The sequence below is a fragment of the Oncorhynchus clarkii genome, chromosome 27, assembly GCF_045791955.1.
Source record: "Oncorhynchus clarkii lewisi isolate Uvic-CL-2024 chromosome 27, UVic_Ocla_1.0, whole genome shotgun sequence".
NCBI classification, from domain to species: domain Eukaryota; kingdom Metazoa; phylum Chordata; class Actinopteri; order Salmoniformes; family Salmonidae; genus Oncorhynchus; species Oncorhynchus clarkii.
The window spans coordinates 31,985,062-32,010,313 of NC_092173.1; the positions used below are offsets into that span (position 1 = coordinate 31,985,062).

Consider the following 25,252-nt stretch of genomic DNA (forward strand, 5'->3'; position numbering starts at 1 on the left):
GCCTATGAATTAGGTAGGACATTGTGCACCAGAGGTATTTTTTTGTGTTCATATTTCCTTTTTTATTTAGCAAATATTTCTTACTTTTTAACTCTGCTTTGTTGGGAATGGGCTATACGCCTGTCGTACTCGGTGATTTCATTTCAACAGTGTATTTATGAATCATTGGAGGTAAACCGTCTGTTTAGGCCGGGAGACTAGGATTCAGATGGACGTTCGTTTTTGGCAAGGAAATGCAGTCTGTAAACCGCGCCCCTTTACTATAAAATATTTTTTTCTTGTGCTTGTATTGCATTCCTGGAATTAAATGAACCCCGAAATGTGCACCACCGGTGAATTTAGCTGGATTGTCTCATACAAATCTTTATCATAATAGTTGACGAGTAAACATACATTGAAGGGATATGCAAAGCAAATTGACTTGGAAATAAAAGTACAGTACAAAGCCCGCTTTGGACGAGGACAATGGCCTATTCGGGTAAGTTGCTTCTGCAGTCCTCGCTGCATTTTTTTCACTGTTCCTATATATATATATATATATATATATATATTTTTTTTAAGTGAACTAGGTTACTTATTGTAAACGTTAGATTGTCTCGCAGGTGCGAACACAATTTCTTCCATTCCTCTCCTTTGTAGTGAGACGAGTACTACTCATATGCTAGCGATCTGGACTACTTATTTGTCTAGAGAGAGCTAGATCCGGTTGTAGCGTGTGGTGATGTTTGCGCCGTACAGTTCGCGCTCTTTTAGACGGAGTCTGAGTGTGACGCATACTGTGGTATTTCACCCAATAGATATGGTTGTTGATCAAAATTGGATTTGTTTTCAATTTATTTGTGGATCTGTGTAATCTGAGGGAAATATGTGTCTCTATGGCCATACATTTGGCAGGAGGTTAGGAAGTGCAGCTCAGTTTCCACCTCATTTTGTGGGCAATGTGCCCACAAAATGCCTGTCTTCTCTTGAGAGCCAGGTCTGCCTACGGTGGCCTTTCTCACTGAGTTTGTACATTGTAAAAGCTTTCCTTAATTTTGGGTCAGTCACAGTGGCCAGGTATTCTGCCTCTGTGTACTCTCTGTTCAGGGTCAAATAGCATTCTAGTTTGCTCTTTTTTTTGTTAATTCTTTCCAATGTATCAAGTAAGTATCTTTTTGTTTTCTCATGATTTGGTTGGATCTCTCTCTAATGAAACCAGTCTGTAGGAAATTGAGTTACAAAACCATGATGCATTGGCAAAAATCAACTATTATTCTGACACTTGGCTAAGTGTCTTATTGAATATTATTTTGTACGTTTTCACCCTAAATAAAATGTTACTTTATTTTCATTTAACACAAAAAATGTTTGTGGTAGTTTGTCCATAAATCATTAAAATGGTATACTAGTTGAATTTTGACACTTTTTCAAGTTTCTGTGAAAACGTATTCACCCATGATGCATAATCCCCAGGAGTAGTCCTTAGATGAGCACAAGTTAAAGCTACAATATGTAACTTTTTGGGATTCCTGACCAAATTCACATAGAAATGTGAGTTATAGATCTTTCATTCCAGTTGAAAGCAAATCTAAGAAGTGGTAGATCTGTTCTATGTGTATTATTTCTATGTTTCCTTTTTGTGTTCAAACAGCTGAATATACAATCTTTTTGGTTATAGAAGGATATTTCAGTGGTTTAGATGGTACAATCATTCACTACACAATAACTGATTGTTTTGTCACAAACTAAAAGTAGGTGAACTATTAGAATTTTAGCAACCATGAAATGGTGTTGTGATTTCTGCATAGTGCATCTTTAAGTTCATTTATTCACTTAAATGCCATCAGCATGAGGTTCCTATTCTCAAACACCCCCTTAACCCTACTTGGCATTCTCAATACTAAAACTCTGAAATTGGGAAATTATTTGTATTTTCAATGTTATGTTTAACTCAAGCCTTTTCATAAGGGTAGCAATGTAAAATAATATATTAGAAATGTATTTGTTTTTACTTTTTTGGACTATGAAACTGTTAATGATGATTTTGTGGTAAAATATATATCTGATTAAAAAAACATAATGAAATAGATATGTACAGATCCTAATCTCAGTGATCCAAGAGGAAATCACATGAAAAATGACATGAGAATGACCCATATAAGCTACAGACAAGACTGCATGCAAATTGTTTTCCCGAGCATAATGAACATTCCATTGTATGGTACTGTTGATTCCCCCAGCCTCTATGAAATAGACAAGAGGGGGAAACTGGTCGCAGCCTGTAAGAACACCTTTTGGAGAAGGACACCATGGACAGGAAAAAGAGACGCACCATGGCAAAGGTCAGTCAATGGCTCTCTGTAAATCTAAGGTTAATTGAACATTTCATTTATTCTCTTAATTGTATGTGTATTGCTTATTTCCTGTATTTACAATGTAACTTTGTAAAGCATTACATAAGCCCATATTACCACTTATGTTGATGATTAAACATGTTATATCTGTCAATGAAATCTGCAATTCTCAACAAGTGTCATATAAACAATGATGTTGTCAGTCATCCCTTTTCTAAAATATTCAGTATATTTGGCTAAAAAGCATAACTTCTTTCTAACAACTTTTCAAGCGATACCAATAACTTTACCAATGACATTTTGTGTAGTCTTATTCACAATTATTATTGCAGAACCCTGAGTGGAAGAAGAATCTTGGCACCAAGCCATGTATTAGAAAGATGTTTGGCAGGTCTTGTCCCCCATCAGCATCCTGTCCCCAGTGTAGGGAGAGCCCTAAGAGTTCCCCCGCCATTGACACGCCTGGACAGATACCACAACAACACAACGACCCACCCTCAAGCAACAGGAAAAGGAGTAAGCCATTTAAAATGAAAACTTGTTAGGGTTAGGCGTCCCGTCAACGGGAGAGTTGTTGTAAATCATGCAGCGCCTTGTGTCATGATCACGCATTTTAGAGAAACAACAAATGTCGGTACATATTATATTGGCTGAAAGATTACATTCTTGTTAATATAACTGCACTGTCCACTTTACAGTAGCTATTACTGCGGAAAAAAAATGCCATGCTATTGTTTGAGGAGAGCGCCTAACAACAAAACACTTTTTTTTACCGCGATAGGTTTGATAAATTCTCCTCTGAAGATGAAATGTGTACTTACAGTCTGAAATCTTGCTCTGATTTATCAAATCAAATTTTATTTGTCACATACACATGGTTAGCAGATGTTAATGCGAGTGTAGCGAAATGCTTGTGCTTCTAGTTCCGACAATGCAGTAATAATCAACAAGTAATCTAGCTAACAATTCCAAAACTACTAGCTTATAGACACAAGTGTAAGGGGATAAAGAATATGTACATAAAGATATATGAATGAGTGATGGTACAGAGCGGCATAGGCAAGATACAGTAGATGGTATCGAGTACAGTATATACATATGAGATGAGTATGTAAACAAAGTGGCATAGTTAGTGGCTAGTGATACATGTATTACATAAAGATGCAGTAGATGATATAGAGTACAGAATATACATGTACATATGAGATGAATAATGTAGGGTATGTAAACATTATATTAGGTAGCATTGTTTAAAGTGGCTAGTGATATATTTTACATCATTTCCCATCAATTCCCATTATTAAAGTGTCTGGAGTTGAGTCAGTGTGTTGGCAGCAACCACTCAATGTTAGTGGTGGCTGTTTAACAGTCTGATGGCCTTGAGATAGAAGCTGTTTTTCAGTCTCTCGGTCCCAGCTTTGATGCACCTATACTGACCTCGCCTTCTGGATGGTAGCGGGGTGACCAGGCAGTGGCTCGGCTGGTTGTTGTCCTTCCCAGAGAACATGAATTTGTTAGATAAAATCCTTTTTCATATCCTAAAAAGGTCCATATAGCATGCACAATTGATTTTGTATTTCCACTCGTTCAATTTTCAAAAAATCCTTGAAAATCTAACCATAAACGTAGTTTAAACCGGTCAAATCACGTTTGTATATATTCCTCAGAGATCCTAGAACGTAACTAGACTTCACTATCATTAGGGGGTAGTATATCCTATAGGAAAAAAGAGCGACGCCTTCATGGCAGGCCGACTCTCACTTGATTGACTCTAGCTTTGTCAAATAAGCACAAATCGCAGTCAAACAGAGCTAGCTAGATAGCCAATGAGCTGGGCTTCACGGGAGTATCCAGAAACCCTGTATCTGTCGTAAAATGTAGCTGCTAACCTTTTGTAACAGTATGCCTTTTCCTTTTGGACAAAAGTTATAAGAATATTCAGTTATGAAAACGGGTTGTTTTGTAAATGTTGAACTTATAATATGGCTACTAATACTGGAAAAGCTAAATCAAAGTCTAAGTATACAGATTTGACGATATTCTTGCAGAAAAATGTCATATGAATGCAAATGTCTCCTTCGCGATTCGCCCAAATGTTCCTGGGTGATTTCACACTAAATGTCATGTAGTTCGCTCATACTTCAAGTTATCTGTCTGAAACTCTTCATACGCACAATCGGAATTACAACCAGAGTGATGGCTAGAACTGGGACCTTTGTTGCATTTCAAAGGTGGTGGTAGAAAAAAAAACTTTTTTCCTTTGTATTTTCTTCTACCAGATCTATTGTTATTCTCCTACATTCAATTCACATTTCCACAAACTTCAAAGTGTTTCCTTTCAAATGGTATCAAGAATATGCATTTCCTTGCTTCAGGGCCGGAGCTACAGGCAGTTAGATTTGGTTATGTCATTTTAGGTGAAAATTGAAACAAAGGGGGCTATCCCTAAGTCAGAGTTTTTGTAAGTGACAAGTATGTAGTATCCAACTCTCTTTCCTCTCTCTAGGTCTAGGAGATCAACCTACCACGGAGCAGACACAAGCTTCACTCCCATCCTCTTCCTTTTCATCAAACTGCCAGCCTCTCCATTCTTCCGTTACACCACGGCAACCCCCCTTTCCACATCTTACTCATCCTCACCTTTCCTCTCTGTCATCCTCTGTTTCACCACACGTCTCCACCCCCCATCCTCTTTCACTGGGCCCTCCTCTCCCGTCATCCATTCCACCAGTCTTCTCCTCCCCATCCTCGGTTTCACTGGGCCCTCCTCTCCCGTCATCCATTCCACCAGTCTCCTCCTCACCATCGTCGGTTTCACTGGGCCCTCCTCTCCCGTCATCCATTCCACCAGTCTCCTCCTCCCCATCCTCGGTTTCACTGGGCCCTCCTCTCCCGTCATCCATTCCACCAGTCTCCTCCTCCCCATCCCTCATGTTAGCAGCACATGCTTTTGGACATTCCTACACAGCCCAGTCTGGAGGCACTAATGTTGCACCACAACTCAACAACAACTATATTTTGGGCTCTGTTAATATTAACGTGTCATCTCAACAGAGCGGTAAGTGTATCTGTTATGATTCTAATCAGCATCTGAATACATTTAAAACAGTAACTTCATTTTATAATTACTCATGAATAACATTAGTTTCATTAGGTAGACCTTGTGCTTTGCTTATTTTTTTCTTCATATAGAATGTGCCACTCAAATTCCAAATAATTTGTATCCTAAGCAATGTTTATGTTTTGTATATTCCAGTGGACTTGTCAGTGGCTCCACAAAGCAGTGATCAAGGGTAAGACATAAATTTTTCGAACACTATAGACTAGTGTATTATGCAAATGATTAGTGTACTTGCAGTAGCAGTCATAGTAGTAGTGGGTTTTTTACAGTATCCTAAACTGGATCAAATGGACTCTGCATTTATCCTCACCATTTAATTTTAGCACCATAAACTGATTGTGTTTCTGTCCTGTTTCTACAGTAAGTGAAGGGTGGCCTGACAGCCTGTACCTGGTGCACATCCAAGTTACAGCAAAGCAGACACATAGAAGACATCCTACTTCCTACTGCTAAGTAGATATCATGTGGTGATTTGGCAATGTGATTATTTCACTTGTGTGCTTTTCAACTGGTGGTCATCATCACATACCTTACCTTTTTTTAATCTGTGTGTTTTGTGTCCCTGTAACTTTGTCCTTGCAGAGGATGCTCTCATACAGAGTGTCAAAGAGAAGCATAAAGCCAGACTGAAAAGCCGCTGTAAGCACCTGTTTGAAGGCAACGCCAGAAATGAAACTCTTCTCAACAATATTTACACAAAACTCTACATCACAGCAGGAGAGACCGAAGGGCTCTGTAACAAACATGAGGTGTTGCAGATTGAGACAGCATCCAGAACATGCACATCAGAAGACACTCCTGTCAACTGCAACGACATCTTTAAACCTTTACCTGGACAGGACAGAATAATCACAACTGTGATGACCAAGGGCATTGCTGGGATCGGAAAAACAGTCACAGTCCAGAAGTTCATCCTTGACTGGGCAGAAGGAAAAGCCAATTCGCATCTGGATTTCATATTTCTGCTTCCTTTCCGGGATTTGAATCTGGTCGAAAAACAGTTCAGTCTTCATGGCCTTCTGTGTAGCTTCCACAATGAACTTAGAGAAATAGATGCAAAGAAAATTGCAGGTTGTCAAGTTCTGTTCATTTTCGATGGTCTGGATGAAAGCCAACTTCCACTGGATTTCAATCGAAACAAGATATTGTTTGACATGACAGAAGAAGCGCCCATTGATGTGCTATTGACAAATCTCATTAAGGGGAATCTGCTACCCAGTGCTCGCCTCTGGATAACCTCCCGACCAGCAGCAGCCAATCAGATCCCCAGGAAGAACATAACACAGATGACAGAAGTGCGTGGGTTCAATGACTCACAGAAGGAGGAGTACTTCAGGAAGAGATTCTGTTCGGATGCGAACCTGGCCAACCGAATCATCTCCCACATAAAGACAAAAAGGACCCTCAACATCATGTGCCAGATTCCAGTCTTCTGCTGGATCACTGCTATGGTTCTAGGGGAGATGTTGACAAATGACTGCAAAGAAATCCCTAAAACAATTTCTGAGATGTACACACACTTCGTGCTCATTCAGACAAACCTGAAGAACCAGAAGTATCATAACAGCAATGAGACAGATGCGCGGAGGATCAAAGAATCAGATAAAGAGATCATTCTAAAGCTGGCCAAGCTAGCTTTTGAACACCTGAAGAAAAGCAATCTCATATTTTATGAGAAGGATCTGATAGAGTGTGGCCTTGACATCAATGTAGCTTCAGTGAAATCTGGATTGTGCACAGAAATCTTTAAACAAGAAGATGGGCTCTACTGCGAGAAAGTCTACTGCTTTGTGCATTTCACCATCCAGGAGTACTTTGCCGCTCTGTATTTACTCTACTGCTACACAACCGATAACCTTTGTGTGTTGGAGTCTTTCCTCCATAAGGGGTTTGTTGAGGAGGACCTGGAAGAAGGTTCTGCGGCTTTGTTTGGTGATAACGGCGACCATTCAGATGCTTCGCAGAGTGATGAGTCTGGAGAAAGTCTAGAGTCCACTATTGAAGAAAACTTAACTCTGAAGGAAGAGCCTGAGGAACACTCCGAGTCATTCAATGATGATGAGGCTGAAGAAGTGTCTGGCTCTGAGTCTTCAGAGCTGGTTCTACATGAAAAACCATCCTTCCATGTGTTACTGAAGAGTGCATTGCGCAATGCCTTGCAGAGTGTGAATGGACATCTGGACCTTATGCTCCGCTTCCTTCTTGGCCTTTCACTGGACTCCAATCAGAGACTCCTACAAGACCTACTGTCAGAGACGGAGAGCTATGCAGATAGTGTTGAAGAAACAAAGTTTTACATAAAGGAACAGCTGAGGTTGCACAACTCCCCCGAGAGATCCATTAACCTTGTATACTGTTTGGCTGAAATAAATGACAATACACTTACTGAAGAGGTTGAAGCGTACCTGAGGTCAGGAAATCGTGGAGGAACAAAGCTCTCACCTGCTAAATGCACAACTCTGGCTACTGTGCTGATGTCAAGGGAGATTCTGGATGAGTTTGACCTAAAGAAGTTCAACACTTGTGAGGAGGGACGAAAGAGGCTTATTCCACTTATCAAGTACTGCAGAAACGCTTTGTGAGTGTTAAGCTAATTATGCACATTATATTCAGACCCCTTGTCTTTTTCCACATTTTGTTACGTTACAGCCTTTATTCTAAAATGGATTGAATAGTTTTTTGCCCTCAATCTACACACAATACCCCACAATTGCAATGCAAAAACAGGTTTATAAATTTTTGCAAATGTATTAAAAATAAATTTAGCACATTTGCATAAGTATTCAGACCCTTTGAAGCACATTGAGTCTTCTAGGGTATGACGCTACAAGCTTGGCACACCTATTTGGGGAGTTTTATTCTCTTCTGTTCACATCCTCTCAAGCTCTGTCAGGTTCCATGGGGAGCGTCGCTGCACAGCTATTTTCAGGTCTTTCCAGAGATGTTTGATCGGATTCAAGTCCGGGCTCTGACTGGGCCACTCTAGGACAAGGAGTTTAATCATGGTTTCATCAGACCAGATAATCTTGTTTCTCATGGTCTGAGTCCTTTAAGTGCCTTTTGGCAAACTCCAAGTGGCTGTCATGTGCCTTTTACTAAGGAGTGGCTTCTGTCTGGCCACTCTACCATAAAGTCCTTATTGGTGGAGTGCTGCAAAGCTGGTTGTCCTTCTGGATTGTTCTCTCATCTCCATAGAGGAACTCTGGAGCTCTGCCAGAATGACCATCGGGTTCTTGATCACGTCCCTTCTCCCCTGTTTATCCGCGTGGCCAGCTCTAGGAAGAGTCATGGTGGTTCTAACCTTCTTCCATTTAAGAATGATGGAGGCCACTGTTCTTGGGGACCTTCAATGCAACCGAAATGTTTTGTTTCCCTTCCCCAGATCTGTGCCTCGACACAATCCTGTCTCTGAGCTTTACGGACAATTCCTTCAACCTCAGTTTGATTTTTGCTCTGACATGCACTGTCAACTGTGTGACCTTATATAGACAGGTGTGTGCCTGTAACCCTAACCCTGAGCTCAATTTCGAGTCTCATAGCAAAGGGTCTGAATACTTGTGTAAATAAAGGTATCTGTTTTTTTTATTTTTATATGTACATTTGCAAAAAATTCTAAACCTGTTTTCTCTTTGTCATTATGGGGTGTTGTGTGTAGATTGATGAGGAAAAATGTATTTAATCCATTTTAAAATAAGGCTGAAACATAACTAAAAGGGAAGGTGTCTTAATACTTTCCGAATGCACTGTACCTACACATTTGTAGAGGTTAGTTTAATTGTATTTACTCTGTTGTTGTAGACTTGCTGGCTGTAACCTCACAGAGAGGTCTTGGGGAGTAGTGGCCTCAGCTATAAAGTCAACAAACTTACTGCGAAAGCTGGACCTGAGTTACAATGACTTGCAGCACTCTCGTATGGATCTGCTCTGTGATGGGTTGTGTAGTCAAAGCTGTAAACTGAAGATCTTGAGGTGAGCAAATTTTGTTTGTTTGTGCCACATTTAGGTGTAATTACAGTATGTGTGTAGACTACCTCAGGCAGCGTGGGTAAGCCAATATTCATCATCACATTTGCAGACTATTTCTTTTTTATATATTTTATAAACAAACATCAACTACATCCAGATCCACTAGCACACACCTCCATATCCAGCGCCCACATCTCTTTGTTTCTCTCCGTAGCCTACACACTTCCAATTTTTACATAATTTTACCTGTTCGTTAACGACTGAGAATTGGTTGATTTCCAGTTAAGTATACCTTTTTTAAATGTATTTATTTTTTCCCCCAATTACGTGCTATCCAATTGTTAGTAATTATTGTCTTGTCGCATCGCTACAACTCCCGTACGGGCTCGGGAGAGACGAAGGTCGAAAGCCATGCATCCTTCAAAACACAACCCAACCAAGCCGCACTGCTTCTTAACACAGCGCGCATCCAACCCGGAAGCCACCCTGTGTTGGAGGAAACACCGTGCACCTGGCGACCTTGGTTAGCGTACACGGGACCCGGCCTGCCACAGGGTGCGCGATGAGACAAGGATATTCCTACCGGCCAAACCCGCCTGGGGCGCAAACCCAGAGTCTCTCGTGGCACAGCTAGCGCTGCGATGCAGTGCACTAGGCCACTGCGCCACCTGGGAGGCCCTAAGTATACTTTTTTTTTTAAAGATGATGAGAAGTATCGTCCAACCCATTGGTTCTCACTGCACCCTTGGGAAAATGTTGCCCTTTTACACTGAACAAAAATATAAACTCAGCATGGTCCTGTAGTTTCATGAGCTAAATAAAAGATCCCCAAAATGTTCCATACGCACAAAAAGCTTATTTCTCTCATTCTGTGCACAAATTTGTTTACATTCCTTTTAGTGAGAATTTCTCATTTGCCAAGATAATCCATCCACCTGACAGGTGTGGCATATCAAGAAGCTGATTAAACAGTATGATCATTATACAGGTGCACCTTGTGCTGGGGACAATAAAAGGCAACTTTTTTGTAACACAACGCAATGCCACAGATGTCTCAAGTTGAGGGAGCGTGCAATTGACATGCTGACTGCAGGAATTTCCACCAGAGCGTTTGCCAGAGAATTGATTGTTAAGTTCTCTACCAAAAGCCACCTCCAACGTGGTTTTAGATAATTTGGCAGTACGTCCAACCGGCCTCACAACCACAGACCATGTGAAACCACTCCAGACCAGGACCTTCACATCCGGCCTCTTCACCTGCGGGATAGTCTGAGACCAGCCACCCGGACAGCTGATGAAACTGGGTTTGCACAACCAAATAATTTCTGCAGAAACTGTCAGAAACCGTCTCAGGGAAGCTCATCTGCAAGCTCGTTGTCATCACCAGGGTCTTGACCAGACTGCAGGTTTGGTGTTGTAACCAACTTCAGTAGGCAAATGCTCACCTTCGTTGGCCACTGGCACGCTGGATAAGTGTGCTCTTCACGGATAAATCTTGGTTTCAACTGTACCGGGCAGATGGCAGGCAGCGTGTATTGCGTCATGGGTAGGCATAACCTACGGACAACAAACACAATTGCATTTTATTGATGGTGTCGTAGATAATTGTTTCAGAAATATAATACTCTCAGAAGAACTTTGTGAATTCAATGTAGACTTTAATACAAGTTATTAAGAGCCGTGCTGGTCCGCGGAATAGCCGCCGCTTCTTAACACTGGCTCTGCTTTTATACATACATAATATTTGTGTACATCACATATGTAAATAAAGTTACTCCCCCTTAGTATCTGCTTTTGGTTACAACGATGGCAGAACTCTTTCCATGTTCTAAAAATAATGTATGTACTGCATGCTTATGTTTTACGTGTTAGTCATCAGTTATCTTGCCTATATCTTTCTTCCTGTACCCTGCTGACCACAGCACGTTCAGCTGTCATGAATGCACGTATGGTCTTGGTTAATGTATATCTACAAAAATAGAGTATGGTCTGGGTGTCATATAGCCTGGATATCATATTTTCTTAATGTGCATGTCCTTGCTACTTCAGCCTAGCAGCCAAACCTATCTACATGCAATGCTGAGCTTTCCTCAATGGTTTGCTCCAACATAATTCCCCCTCTGAGTCTGAACAGTCTCACATAAAAACACTTTAAAGAACACCAAGAAGGATGAAGGCAAAATTAACATCAACTATATACATACACATAGAAGATGAAATGAATATGAATATGTCACACAACCCAACTGGACCAAACATCTCCAATCAATAACACAAATAGGAGTAAAAGATACAGTTGGAAACAAAAATAAAACACTTTCAATAAATGAATATACTGTGAAAAAGCAATGAGCATGTAGTACATAGCCTTGCCTGAGGTTATCTCAGTTATGTAGAATTGAGAGAAAATAATACAATGAATATGGTTCTGTTAAAATAACCTTCATGCAGTTTGTAAAAATAAAAGCAATATGACATCATTCTAAAATAAAACATCTTAACATGATCCTCCCTTGCAGACACCTCTCTAACAAACTATTATCAAAGATAACCAGACCTGTTAGAAGATTAAGGACATGGTCCGTAGACACTTGTAACCGGAATCCCCTCTGTTACCTAACATGTTAACAATGATCCTTATTGTAGAAGGCAAAACTAACTTTTATTAAACGTAAGGATATATATTTATGGATATATATATTAAAAATAAACACAACACAAAACATTTGGCTTCCTAACAGACAATAGACTCCCCTTTCTGCTACAAAGCACAACAAAGGAACAGCGTGATGACTACGTGCTCTTTTATTTTTTATTTTTCACAACCCATGGCAAGCATAACCACCCCCTGGAGTAACCCCATATAGACAATTAGGATTACCAACGGAACAGTCTAGAGGTCCTCCGACAGCATTGCAAGGCATTCCATACTTATTGGTATAATGGCCAGGTCTTCCAGGTACAGGATTAATTACCACAGGCGGATTAACTTTTTGTCTCGACATTTGTTTGACTGTTGTCTGAACCACTAAAGATTTTACCAATGGCAAAACACAACAAAACACAATACCCAGTGCTAGTAAGCCCCCTCCCAGCATGATAGCCATCCTAGCAAACATAGCACCCCACTTTCCCAAAGTCAGGTCCAACCAATCCCAAACATGGGCATCAACCCCAGCATTAGCCTTTACTTCTGCTCTTAATCCTTTAAGTTTTGCCATAGCAATAAAGAAAGATCCATTAGGCGCAGTGTTATTGGGAATAAAGGTGCAACATTCATCTCCAAACATGACACAAACACCTCCCTTTTCTGCTAAGAGCCAATTGAGAGCTTGTCTATTCTGCCATGTCATTCTACTGGTTGCCTCTACCTGTTCTCCCAAAGCTGTCAATGCAGAGTCAGTATAATTAATGAATCGTTGTTGGTTATAGTAAATATAATTAATCCACTCTAAGTTCTTATTAGGTGTTATCCACAGGATCCAATATTGATTCAAATCCTGACTTAATCTCATCTCTTGCTTTGTACTCATTAGGAACTCCTCTAGGTTGTCCTATTGCATCTAAATAGACCTCGGGGTCAGATTTATATTCCCTCCTTACTCTATTTTTTGTATTTTGCTTAGACTCACCAGGATCCCATTCAGTGACACTTATCTGTTGAATCAACCTAACTCTTGCACAAAGGCCTGTCTATCCATTTGGTAATGTTGCCCTTAACCTTTGCCTTCCACATACCCAGAAGAAATCTGCCACTACCATAGTCTTTCTTCATACGGTGCAATTAATGGTAGCGCTAGAGTTTGATTTTGACAATCGTCATGAATAAATACTTTTCCCTCCCAACTACCAGCTGCTTGATAAATAGCCCTTTCTGGAGTGTCTGCATTCCAATTGGTGTCCTTAGTTAAGTGCCATGTGATCCCACATTTACCTTTAAACTTTCCCATCTCATTCTGTCCTTTCGTGCTGTTAAAACATTCATACGGTTGTTGATAATCTATTTGATATTTATATGGGGCCTCTAACTTTTGTGGTTCCACCCATATATCCAATTCTTGACACCATTTTCCCCAGCCAGCTTGGTTGTAATATCTTTGATAGGATGGATTTCCCAAATATGACAAACATTCAGCTGGACAATAAGGCCTTTCTGATCTACTCAAATGACAAAAGTTCTTATTAAAGTCAGCACAGTCCCTATAATCATAAGGATTAGGTACCACCACTAATTCTGTCAGCGGAGAGGGTGCACATAATAAGCAATTTGTCAGTTTTAATTTTAATGCTGTATATTGAGCCCATTTATACCATTCATTTTTTACTAATATCTTCAATGATTTGTCCTTGTACAGTTCTAGGGTTAAAGTATCAGTTGGAGTTACAGTTTCAGTTGGAATCGCAATGTTCTTTTCTTGAGGTAGATTGTTAGAGTTTGCTAGAAAGTTCCAAATGTCAGTAAAAAACCCTCCTGACCCTGATGCTTCAGTTTTCTTTGTGGGTACAGTGGACTGCTTGGTAAGAGCAGTAGACATTAGCCTAGTGGTGACTACCGTAGTCTTTGTAACAGCTGCCACTGTTGTTGTCATTGTTCTGGTTGTCACAGGCTCCTCCTGTTCAGGTATTGGCATAGGACCAATTCTAATAACAGTTACACTAGTTCCTTCAGTTAACCTTGTTCTTGCTATTTCAACTATAAATTCTTCACCTTTAACATGTTCGATCTTATTCAAGGTAAGCAACCACTCGTCTTCTTTTTTGGTTACCGTCAGGTCACATCCTTTCGGGTCCCAGATAACTTCTCCCTTTGTCTGATGATGTGTCCATCCACAGAATGCAGTCTCAGGCAGAGGTTTAATCCTCTTGATTGAGATTGACTTCTGTTCTCCTGTTTCTGTTATGATTTGAGGTGGAGCAGAAATGCTAACCTTGTCAGTCTTCTTAGATTGTTCAGCGGGTTCCTCTCTTCTCTTCCTGTTTTCACCATACTGCTTAATTGTGCGTGAGTCTGTTGTTCCTGTACCAGTGTTTACTGTTGCTCTTGTCATGGCAATGTCATTATTCTTTTGTTGTTCTAACTTCAATTGTCTGTTACGGGGACCATTCAAGAGCTGAAAAGTCAATTGTGGGGAAATCCTCCTTTTCTTCAGCCTGCGAGACTCTTCCTTCTCCTCCTTCTTGTGGGGTCTCCCTTTCTGTTCCTTCCCCTGGAGCTCCCTCCTCTGACTGGACTGGGCTTCCATCTGGATAGGCATCGATTTCAGGGAAGAGTTGTTCCCATTCTGTAGGTGGTATTTCGGGGTCCCACTGTGGAGGGTTTCTGTCAGGGAGGTCTGCCTCAACATGTATGTCATTAGGAGTAGCAGACATGTTATTTTCCCCCAACCCTGGACTCTCTGGCCCCACAGGAGAGAATATTGATTGTTTGCAGGCTTTTTCTCCAGTGTTGTCTCTCCTTCGTCCTTTTCTGGGTGCAGCAGACAGTGCATTTGTCGTATCCTGGCTTCCACTTGGTCTGCTGGTTTCTTGGCTCCTCCCCGGCGTCTCAATCTCCTCTGCTGCTCCTGCTCCTTCCGGGCTCCCGCCTGGACAGCAGTTAACGTTGTTCTGGCCACCTCGTAGGGTCCTTCTCTCCTCGGTTGATCCCACTTCCTCCGGAACACTCGAACGTAGACTAGATCTCCTGGTATCACTGGGAGAGGTCCTTCTGGTTCCCTTGGATCATCAGACGTGGAACCTCTCGTCCTGGTTCAGGTTCCTAAACATACGACTTGGAAAGCAAAGTACAAAACATAACAGTATTGACAATGTTATGTGTTATGCATAAATATATTCACGAATACCGAAATCTGAGACCATGACAATTCCCACTCTCTCTTCACCTGACTCTATGCCTCCAGGATACTTTTCTGCTGGACTCCACAAAAATAAAAGCTCTAATAAGCTTCCTCTTGCTTTTACCCAGTCTTCCTCTTTCGGCCCCAGGTTCAGAGAGGTGTTCCCAAATCATGTCATTTTTTATTTTGTTTCCATCTGCTCCATTTCAACTGATAAGCATATGCATATCCTTAATCAACAATTTCTCTTTTTGAAGTCATTTAACACTGCATATGCTTTCACATCAATGCCTTCAACATGTTGTCTAGAGTACAACTACCCTAACATCTATCATTTTTCACATCATGATGCATTAACAAATAAAACAAGTAGCTCCCAAACCAAACCCAGTATGTCTACAGTGGAATCTAGTCTTTCTCTCTAACTTGGTTCCTCTGTCATGGTGTTTTCAAGCTCACCCATTATTCAGCTGGACCTTACTTTTTGTGAGAATGATTCACCCACCGAAGAGAGCCATAGCGATCTTTACCACTGCAGGTGCTGTATGGTATACCTCCAGCCTGGTGTATCTTGATGTACACTCAGTCTCCAGAATTCAGCCCATGCCCTTCCATCTAGCCTCTTATGTGCTGTTTTTTCCCGAGGACATACACACTAACACATGGTTTATTTCCTGACAACATACTTTGTTCTTATAGCAAGATCACGGATTTGTAATATTTAAATAACAGCCCTATGTAAACATTCTGTCTCAAATACCTTGCCTCCTGCCATTGATATAGTTATACATAATGATAGCCAAATTATGGTCCCTACAGCAACTGCTGTAAGAATAACATGTAATCAGTCAAGTGTCTTCCAGTTGGAAGAATATCCAATCCTAACAAAACTCAGTCATAAGTTTCTTAAACTTTTGCTATAGTGTTCAGAATTCCACCACTTATCACTTTTACCATAATCTGTATAATGTTACATTTTATTTTTAGAATTGTCTCTATATTTTATATTTCTACATTTTTCACAGCCAGCTGTCCTTCCTTTTCTGTGAGATCTCTTCTCTAATAATATACATAGTTTCTAGAAATAACACCCCTCCACTATCATAACCTTCAGGCCTCATCTTTTTAAGTTTGAGAACTTGCACAATTGGTGGCTGACTAAATACTTTTTTGCCCCACTGTGTGTGTGTGTGTGTGTGTGTGTATATATTTATATTATATAGGACAAAACACACATGACAAGATAGACAACACTACATAAAGCGAGACCTAAGACAACATAGCAAGGCAGCAACACACAACAGCATGGTAGCAGCACTAAACATGGTACAGACAACAGCACAAAGGGCAAGAAGGTAGAGACAACAATACATCACGGAAAGCAGCCACAACTGTCAGTAAGCATGTCTTTGAATGAAGAGGTTGAGATAAAATTGTCCAGTTCAAGTGTTTGTTTCAGCTCGGGATATGACCGATGCTCTTCGCTGGTGCCAATAAGACAGGCTATACTGTTCTCTCAATTAAGTAGATCATTTGTATAACTAAAGTATTTATTGTCTTCCCTTTACAGCAATAGTTTGGAAAGCAAATATCTATGGTTTCCCACAATTGTATTTTAAAATATTGCAGTAGGGGTGGCAGGTAGCCTAGTGGTTAGAGCGTTGGACTAGTAACCCAAAGATTGCTAGATCGAATCCCCGACTTGACAAGGTAAAAAATCTGTCGTTCTGCACTGAACAAAGCAGTGAACCCACTGTTCCTAGGCTGTCATTGTAAATAGGAATTTGTTCTTAACTGACTTGACTAGTTAAATAAAAGTATGCCTAGCTGGGCCTCTACTTTTCACTGACAGTCGCAACTCAACCATCTATTTGGTATTTTCAGCATGCACTGCCCAAATTCGCCCTTCTGATTTGTGGGCAATGTGATTTAAAACAATCCACAGCTTATTGTTTTCCCTAAACTAATGAAATCATGCTTTCTGGTCTATTTTGAATGATTTTTTTATTTCTGTATAGACAGTAGGAGGCTATGACTATTAACCATAATTCTGTATATTTTTTTCCTAAGGCTAAATCAATGCAATCTAACAATGGAATGTTGTTCAGCTTTGGAGTCTGCTCTTGGCTTAACCTCATCACACCTGAGAGAGCTGGACCTGGGTGGCAATGATTTACAAGATTCGGGTGTGAAACTGCTCTCTGCTGGACTACAGAAATTGGAGACTTTGATGTATGTGCATTTTTTTTGTTCAGAAAGAGAAGCGTGTTCAATAGTAAAGAAAAGCTAGAGACCTTGACCTCTTCTGGAATGATTGACTAAAGCAGGAAACACACCATGCTCTCACTGCCGATAGGTACTTATCACAGTGGGAGGCCGTTCCTTTTCTCTTGCTAGAACAAAAGCGGTAACTGCAGCATGCCGACCCGGTAGTGACGAACCTACCATTCTACTTGTAGAATCGCAATGTTCGTCAGTGGCCAACAACGTGACTTTGAGCCAATCAGAGAGCATGAACCCCCACGTGGGGGAGCCAACAAAAACAGAAAAGAAATGGGTAATTTTCTCGTGGAGGAGGTCGAAGAGTGAGGGAGTTTTTTTTATATATATATATTTATTTGTAATAATGACAATTACAACAATACTGAATGAACACTTTTGTATTTTAACTTAATATAATACATAAATAAAATCAATTTAGTCTCAAATAAATAATGAAACGTTAAATTTGGTTTAAATAATGCAAAAACAGTGTTGGAGGAGAAAGTAAAAGTGCAATTGTGCCATGTAAAAAGCTGACGTTTAAGTTCCTTTCTCAGAACATGAGAACATATGAAAGCTGTTGGTTCCTTTTAAAATGAGTCTTCAATATTCCCAGTTAATTCGTTTTAGGTTGTAGTTATTATAGGAATTATGACACGTCGACTATTTCTCTCTATACTATTTGTATTTCATATACCTTTGACTATTGGATGTTCTTATAGGCACTTTAGTTTTGCCAGCCTAATGTCGGGAGTCTATAGGTGTGAAGTCATAAACAACGCTGTGCTTCAAGCATTGCTAAGAGCTGCTGGCAAACGCCGTAAAGTGCTGTTTGAATGAATGCTTACGAGCCTACTGCTGCCTACCACCGCTCAGACTGCTATATCAAATCATAGACATAATTATAATAAACACAGAGAAATACGAGCCTTTGGTCATTAATTAATATGGTCAAATCCAGAAACTATCATTTAGAAAACAAAACATTTATTCTTTCAGTGAAATACGAAACCGTTCCGTATTTCATCGAACGAGTGGCAACCCTAAATCTAAATATTGTTGTTACATTGCACAACCTTCAATGTCATAATTATGTAAAATTCTGGCAAATTTAATTAGTCTTTGTTAGGAAGAAATGGTCTTCACACAGTTTGCAAAGAGCCAGGCGGCGCAAACTGCTGCATATACCCTGACTCTGCTTGCACTGAACATAAGAGAAGTGACACAATTTTCCTATTTTGCCTGCTAACATTAATTTCTTAACTAAATATTCAGGTTTAAAAATATATACTTCTGTGTATTGATTTTAAGAAAGGCATTGATGTTTATGGTTAGGGACAGGGTGCTTTTTTCCCCGCGAATGTGCTTTTGTTAAATCACCAGTTTGGCGAAATTGAAGTAGGCTGTGATTCGATGATAAATTAACAGGCAACGCATTGATTATTTGCAACGCAGGATTGCAACGATTATGTCAAGATAGTATTTTTTTTTAATAGGTTTAATGCTAGCTAGCAACTTACCTTGCATGCAGTCTCCTCGTGGATTGCAATGTAATTAGCCATAATCAGCGACCAAAAATACTGATTACCGATTGTTATAAAAATTTGAAATCGGCCCTAATTAATTGGTCGACCTCTAGCCCATGTCCCTACAAATTGAGGCGAAAAGGCCTTGTGGGCGTGTTTTGTGGTCATTTAGCTAGACATTTTTGCTAAACCTGTCAAGTCTGCCTTCCCTTCACATTTGTCACTGTCAATCGGGAATGATAATTATTCAAGTTTTACTGATGACACGTCCATGCAGCATCTGCATACCAACTATTTGACTTCAATCAGTTTATGGGGGTGTGCATTTAGATTTTCTTGAGTTATACAGTGTTTTTGAATGATGTACAGTGACCAGATTTTTGCGCAGATGGTGTTTACAAACCATAGCATAGTTTGTGTTTATTTTGCATAATGTTGAGTTTCGGCCACATGGGAGGAAAAATGTGTTTTTTGTCTTACAATAACATACATTAATACTATTATATTCAGTTCTGTTATGATTGTGCGATTTTGCAGACACTGATTCAGCTTTGATCTAACCATTCACCAGAGTAGTAGAGCAGAGAATGTGTGTAAAGTAGAGCATAAACAGAAGCTCCTAATGTGATCCGCACATCCCGACGTTTCGGGATTTTTAGCCTGGAGGAAAAAAATTCTGAAAAGTCGGATAAGCAGCCACTCTTTTAAGGACACTACCTTGAAACACCTGAAATGACAGGCTGGGTTTACACAGGCAACCCAATTCAGATCCTTTGACAATAATTGGGCAAAAGATCAGAATTTGGCTGCCTGTGTAAACCCAGCCTTAGTACTGGTTCTTACCTTATCAACCATGCCAACGAGGCCCAATCATAATACAGGAAGTTGCACACGTGACATTCGGACGGGCTAGTCACAACAAAAAGGCTGATTTTTACACCATCAGACAGCGTTCTACAAAGTACGTTTTACGCTCGTGGATTTCTATTCCTCTGCTACTACGATGTAACTGGCATTTGGTGCTCGTTGCAGGTAGAAATGTTAAAGGTTTAACCTTGTAACTACACCTTAAACAATCTCACAAATATTGTGGTATTTAATATTTTCAAGATTTCTCTGAACTCTTCCTGCAGGATGTCATCCTGTGGCATCACAGAGGAAGGCTGTGCTTCTTTGGCTTCAGCTCTACGTTCAAACCCCTCATACCTGAGAACGCTAGTACTCTGTGACAATAACCTGCACAATTCAGGAGTGAAGCTGCTCTCTGCTGGACTGGGGAGTAAACATTGTGAACTGGAGACACTGAGGTAGTTATGAGATTATGAAATTGTCATACACAGCCCATTTCATTAGACAGCCCATTTAATTAATTAACCATGTACATATATGAAATGAGTAGTTAGAAGTCTTTTAAAATAGTGATGTCTTCCTTTTGCAGGCTTTCTGGCTGTCTTGTCTCAATGGAAGGATGTGATTCTCTGGCTTCAGCTCTGAGGTCAAACCCCTCACACCTGCGAGAGCTGGATCTGAGCTACAATCACCCAGGAGACAGAGGAGTGAGACTGCTCTCTGATGTACTGGGCGATCCACTCTTCATACTAAAGTAAATCAAGTAACTTGAAAGTGCTCCTTAGTCCAAAACTAGGCTTAACCTGTGTCTGAATAACTATTCAGTGCCGGTTTCACTGAGTTACAAGTCTTGTTTCTGTCACTAAATCACTGTTCCTCTGCTTCCCTTAGTGTGGAACACAATGAAGAGTGCTACTTAAAACCAGGCCTGAAGAAGTGTATGTTTTTCATCGTTAACTTCTCTAGTCTCCTAAATGCATAAATTAATCTTGGCATGTGTACCGATTCCTAACCACTATTTATTGCAGATGCCTGTGCGCTCACACTGGACCCTAACACAGCACACAAAACGCTCTCTCTGTCTAACAACGGAAGAACTGTGACATGGGAGGATGATGGTCATCTATGTTTGCCTCACACAGAGAGATTTAATGACTGTCCTCAGGTGCTGTGTAGAGAGGGTCTGACTGGGTGCTGTTACTGGGAGGCAGAGTGTAGTGGGAAAGGGTTTCATGTAGGTGTGGCATATAAACACATGAGCAGGGTTGGAAAAGGGCATAACTGTTTGCTTGGTTACAATGACAAATCCTGGAGCCTAAGACTCCTCAAACATGGTTTCCTCAAACTCTCTGTCTGGCACAAAAATGAGCGCACGGTCATACCTGCCCCCTCTTCCAGCACTGACAGAGTTGGGGTGTATCTGAACTCCTCACAAGGCATTCTGTCCTTCTACCTAGTCTACTCTGACACTCTGACCCACCTCCACACATTCCAGTCCACCTTCACTGAACCACTTTATCCAGCATTTTCAGTCAATGACTATTCATCAGTGTCCCTGTGTTAGGTCTTAAATTGGCCTAGAGAAAAGGATTATGTTGAATGTTTACTAATAAACTGCTGTACTTCTGAGTCCATGATAGAGATGGAGTCTAGACCATATCCAGTTGACCAATACATGGAAATACTCAATTCATATTATCCATAATTGTTTGAACTCTTTCCCCCCAGTACATTGCAAAATTACAAACATTTCAACGTTTTTGAAAGAACCTGGATTCCCAATCTGAGGTCCTACTGTATATGAACTGCATACTTATTCAATATAGTGGTTGAAAGTTTGACCTATTCTGTATGATATGTTGCGTTCAGCTACAAGGGGAGCTTCTCCTTAGCTTTTTTTCTGTACATTGTTCTCGGGGGTTCGGGGTGTTTTTATTTTTGAGTAATAATGGAAATACATTTTATCAAACTATTACATGTACAATATGTATGATTGTGGTGTTGTGTATTATAAAAAATGTTCAAATGTGTTTTTATATGAAGGATTTCTTAAACTCCTAACCCCAACACGTTTTATACTTTCATCCCACCAATCCATCCACACTCTCAACCCTGAAGGGTGGACCATTAGGAATATACACTCGCCCTCAGGGCAGGAGAGAGAGGGAGAAGAGTGTCAGGCTGTGCTCATAAGATCTTTTCAGAGCTGATGTGACTGGTCAAAAGACCAATTTAGTGAGATTTTTTTATCAGAATTAGGCTGCCTGTCTGAACACTGCCTAAGATGTACACTAAACATCACACACAGAGATAGAGAAGCTGACATTTGAAGTCAGCCATGCTTGACTTAAACCGCACCATCTGTCTCCCTTCAACTTTTAATGAGACACCCAGAAGAGAGGGGAGATTAGAGAATAGTAGACTACAGCGCTTCCCCAAGGTAATGGTCTACTGGGTATTGTTGCCACATAGTGCATAGAGGAAAGAAGCAGACCTATCCCCGTAACACCCTTTGAGGGTAGGACGATACAGACGAGAAAACAAAGAAATCTGTGGCCTTTTGTATCAGTTTTATTTCTTGGTTGGTTTGGCAATCGTGCTCTAGCAGAAAACCTAGCTTTACCTAGGGGTGCACACACTGCATCCTGAATTTGAAGGTACAATTTTTGCTGACAGCCTTCAGGATGTTGAGGTAAAAACACATCTTCTGGCGCCCTCTGCTGACCACTATACACTATGACATCTGGCTGGTGCCAACAACTCAAGACAGGACTCACTCATTTAAAGTAATGTTTACTTTTTTGCTGATAAATCAGATGTTCAGAGTAAAAGCAGCCATGTTGTGATATTGTCAGTGGTATTAAGGATCCTTGACATCCCTACCCTAACAATAATCCTTACCTAAACCATCTGAAATGTCCACTTTCCACAATGAGGTTGGGATGTCCCAAGGATAGCATGTGGGTACTACAGCAGTCCATGCTAATGATGTAGCCTCCTTTATGCATGTTTTATAATAGAGTATCATGGTCTCATTAAAACAAGGAACAGATAATTATATAATAATTACATTATCATTGTATATGAACATATCCAAGTATCACACCGATGCAGAAACAAAGACAGGCACTCACCACCAGTTCAGATTGATAGGCCCAGTACTGAGAGGTTTGAAGTGATAACTCCCAATCACCAGATAGTCATTGGAGTGCTATTAGACCACAGCTTCTGCAGCTAGCTAGGCTATACCACATCACATGGATTAGATTAACCTCCAGGTCAAATTACCTGGCTATAGGCTTTGATTTTATACAGAGCTAGTAGTTTCACATTCATTTGTGCTAAAAACTGAAATGACAGCCTTTTAATACGGAACAAAAATAAACACAATTTGTAACGTGCTGAAATAAAATATTCCAGAAACATTCCATAAGCACAAAAAGCTCATGTCTCTCAAATTTCGTGCACATATTTGTTTACAACCCTGTTAGTGAGCATTTCTCCTTTGCCATGGTAATTCTTTCACCATATCAATAAGCTGATTAAAACAGCATGTTCATTACAAAGGTGTACCTTGTGCTGGGGACAATAAAAGGCCACTCTTAAATGTGTAGTTTTGTCACACGACACAATGCCAGATTGTGGGAGCTTGCAATTGGCATGCTGACTGCCGGAATATCAAACAGAGCTCTTGCCAGAGAATTTAAAGTTAACTTCTCTACCATAAGCCCCCTTCAACATCGTTTTAGAGAATTTGGTAGTACATCTAACCGGCCTCACAACCACAGACAACATATAACCCCGCCAACCCAGGACCTCCACATCTGGCTTCTTCACCTGCAGGACCGTCTGGGGGGTTGCTCAGGAGTATTTCTGTCTGTAAGAAAGCCCTTTTGTGGGGGGGGGAATCATCTTGATTGGCTGGGCCTGGCTTCCCAGCGGGTGGACCTACAGTTGAAGTCAGAAGTTTACATACAGCTTAGCCAAATACATTTAAACTTAGTTTTTTGCAATTCCTGACATTTAATCCTAGTAAAAATTCCCTGTCTTAGTTAGGATCACCATTTTATTTTAAGAATGCTTTTTTATGGCAGTTTTGGAGCAGTGGCTTTTTCCTTGCTGATCAGCTTATGTCGATATAGGACTAATTTTAATGTGGATATAGATACTTTTGTACCCGTTTCCTCCAACCTCTTCACAAGGTCCTTTGCTGTTTTTCTGGGATTGATTTGCAATTTTTGCACCAAAGTTAATCTCTAGGAGACAGAACGCATCTCCTTCCTGAGCGGTATGACAGCTGCGTGGTCTCATGGTGTTTATACTTGCGTACTATTGTTTGTACAGATGAACGTGGTTTGGAACCAGACTTGTGGAGGTCTACAATTTCATTTGTTGAGGTCTTGGCTGATTTCTTTTGATTTTTCCATGATGTCAAGCAGAGGCACTGAGTTTGAATGTAGGCCTTGAAATACATCCACAGGTACACCTCCAATTGACTCAAATTATGTAAATTAGTCTACCAGAAGCTTCTAAAGCTATGACATCATTTTCTGGGAATTTTCAAGCTGTTTAAAGGCAGTCAACTTATTGTATGTACACTTCTGACCCACTGAATTATAAGCGAAATAGTCTGTCTGTAAACAATTGTTGGAAAAATGACTTGTGTCATGCACAAAGTAGATGTCCTAACCGACTTGCCAAAACTATACTTTGTTAATTAACAAGACATTTGTGGGGTGGTTGAAAAACTAGTTTTAATGACTCCAACTTAAGTGTATGTAAACTTTCGACTTCAACTGTATGCCCTGCCAGGCCCACCTATAGCTGCGCCCCTACCCAGTCATCTGAAGTCCATAGATAAGGCCCTAATTTATTTATTTCAATTGACTGATTACCTTATATGAACTGTAACTCAGTCAAATCTTTGAAATTGTTGCATTTATAGTTTTGTTCAGTGTACAATGCCACTTAAAATTGGAGGGCACGTCTAGGCTGTGTCCATATTGTGAGGGAAGTCCTTTACATTGATGTCAAATGGATTGATTTTGCATAGGACCTTCAGTGTGTGAAAAGATAGCCTTTTTACAACGTCACTTAAAAGGACTATGTATGGCCTAGTACTAAAGAGGAAGGTAGCCATACTGTGTCTTTAGTGTGAGGGGAAGTCTAAGTAATTCATGTCACTGAGGTTTAATTTATTTGGATAGGACCTTCATCATTGACAGGGGTCCCCTGAATGAAGGAATAGACTGACACTAGCCACACTGAATTGGTTTTACAGAAATGTAATGCCTAGTGTCCTAACATGATTAAAACGTACACTTGTTTATATTAATTTTTACGAAATAGACAGTTGAC

General features: G+C 40.3%; 1 protein-coding gene across 3 annotated transcripts; it reads left to right on the plus strand.

The window, feature by feature from the left end:
- The first annotated feature begins 244 nt into the window (after positions 1-244).
- On the plus strand, positions 245-21,924 carry LOC139385610 (protein NLRC3-like). Of its 3 annotated transcripts, none has more exons than XM_071130819.1 (12): positions 260-478; positions 2,220-2,321; positions 2,666-2,849; positions 4,840-5,391; positions 5,590-5,626; positions 6,037-8,032; positions 9,253-9,423; positions 17,328-17,489; positions 20,179-20,352; positions 20,484-20,648; positions 20,786-20,832; positions 20,923-21,924. In XM_071130819.1, exons 4-12 carry the CDS (start codon positions 5,278-5,280, stop codon positions 21,456-21,458), a joined length of 3,402 nt encoding a protein of 1,133 aa, XP_070986920.1. In that variant the 5' UTR covers positions 260-478; positions 2,220-2,321; positions 2,666-2,849; positions 4,840-5,277; the 3' UTR covers positions 21,459-21,924. The 3 variants fall into 3 exon arrangements, with proteins under 3 accessions (XP_070986921.1, XP_070986920.1, XP_070986919.1); XM_071130818.1 differs by having other exon boundaries at positions 315-478; positions 5,590-5,623; positions 6,035-8,032; XM_071130820.1 differs by lacking the exon at positions 2,666-2,849 and having other exon boundaries at positions 245-478.
- The last annotated feature ends 3,328 nt before the right edge of the window (positions 21,925-25,252 follow it).

Bases quoted from the DNA above. Each gene is read 5' to 3' on its own strand.
- LOC139385610 (XM_071130818.1), top strand. From the start codon at position 2,289: ATGGACAGGAAAAAGAGACGCACCATGGCAAAG. The intron at 8,033-9,252 runs GTGAGTGTTAAG...CTGTTGTTGTAG, and splicing joins AAGTACTGCAGAAACGCTTT to ACTTGCTGGCTGTAACCTCA. The intron at 20,833-20,922 runs GTATGTTTTTCA...TATTTATTGCAG, and splicing joins AAAACCAGGCCTGAAGAAGT to ATGCCTGTGCGCTCACACTG.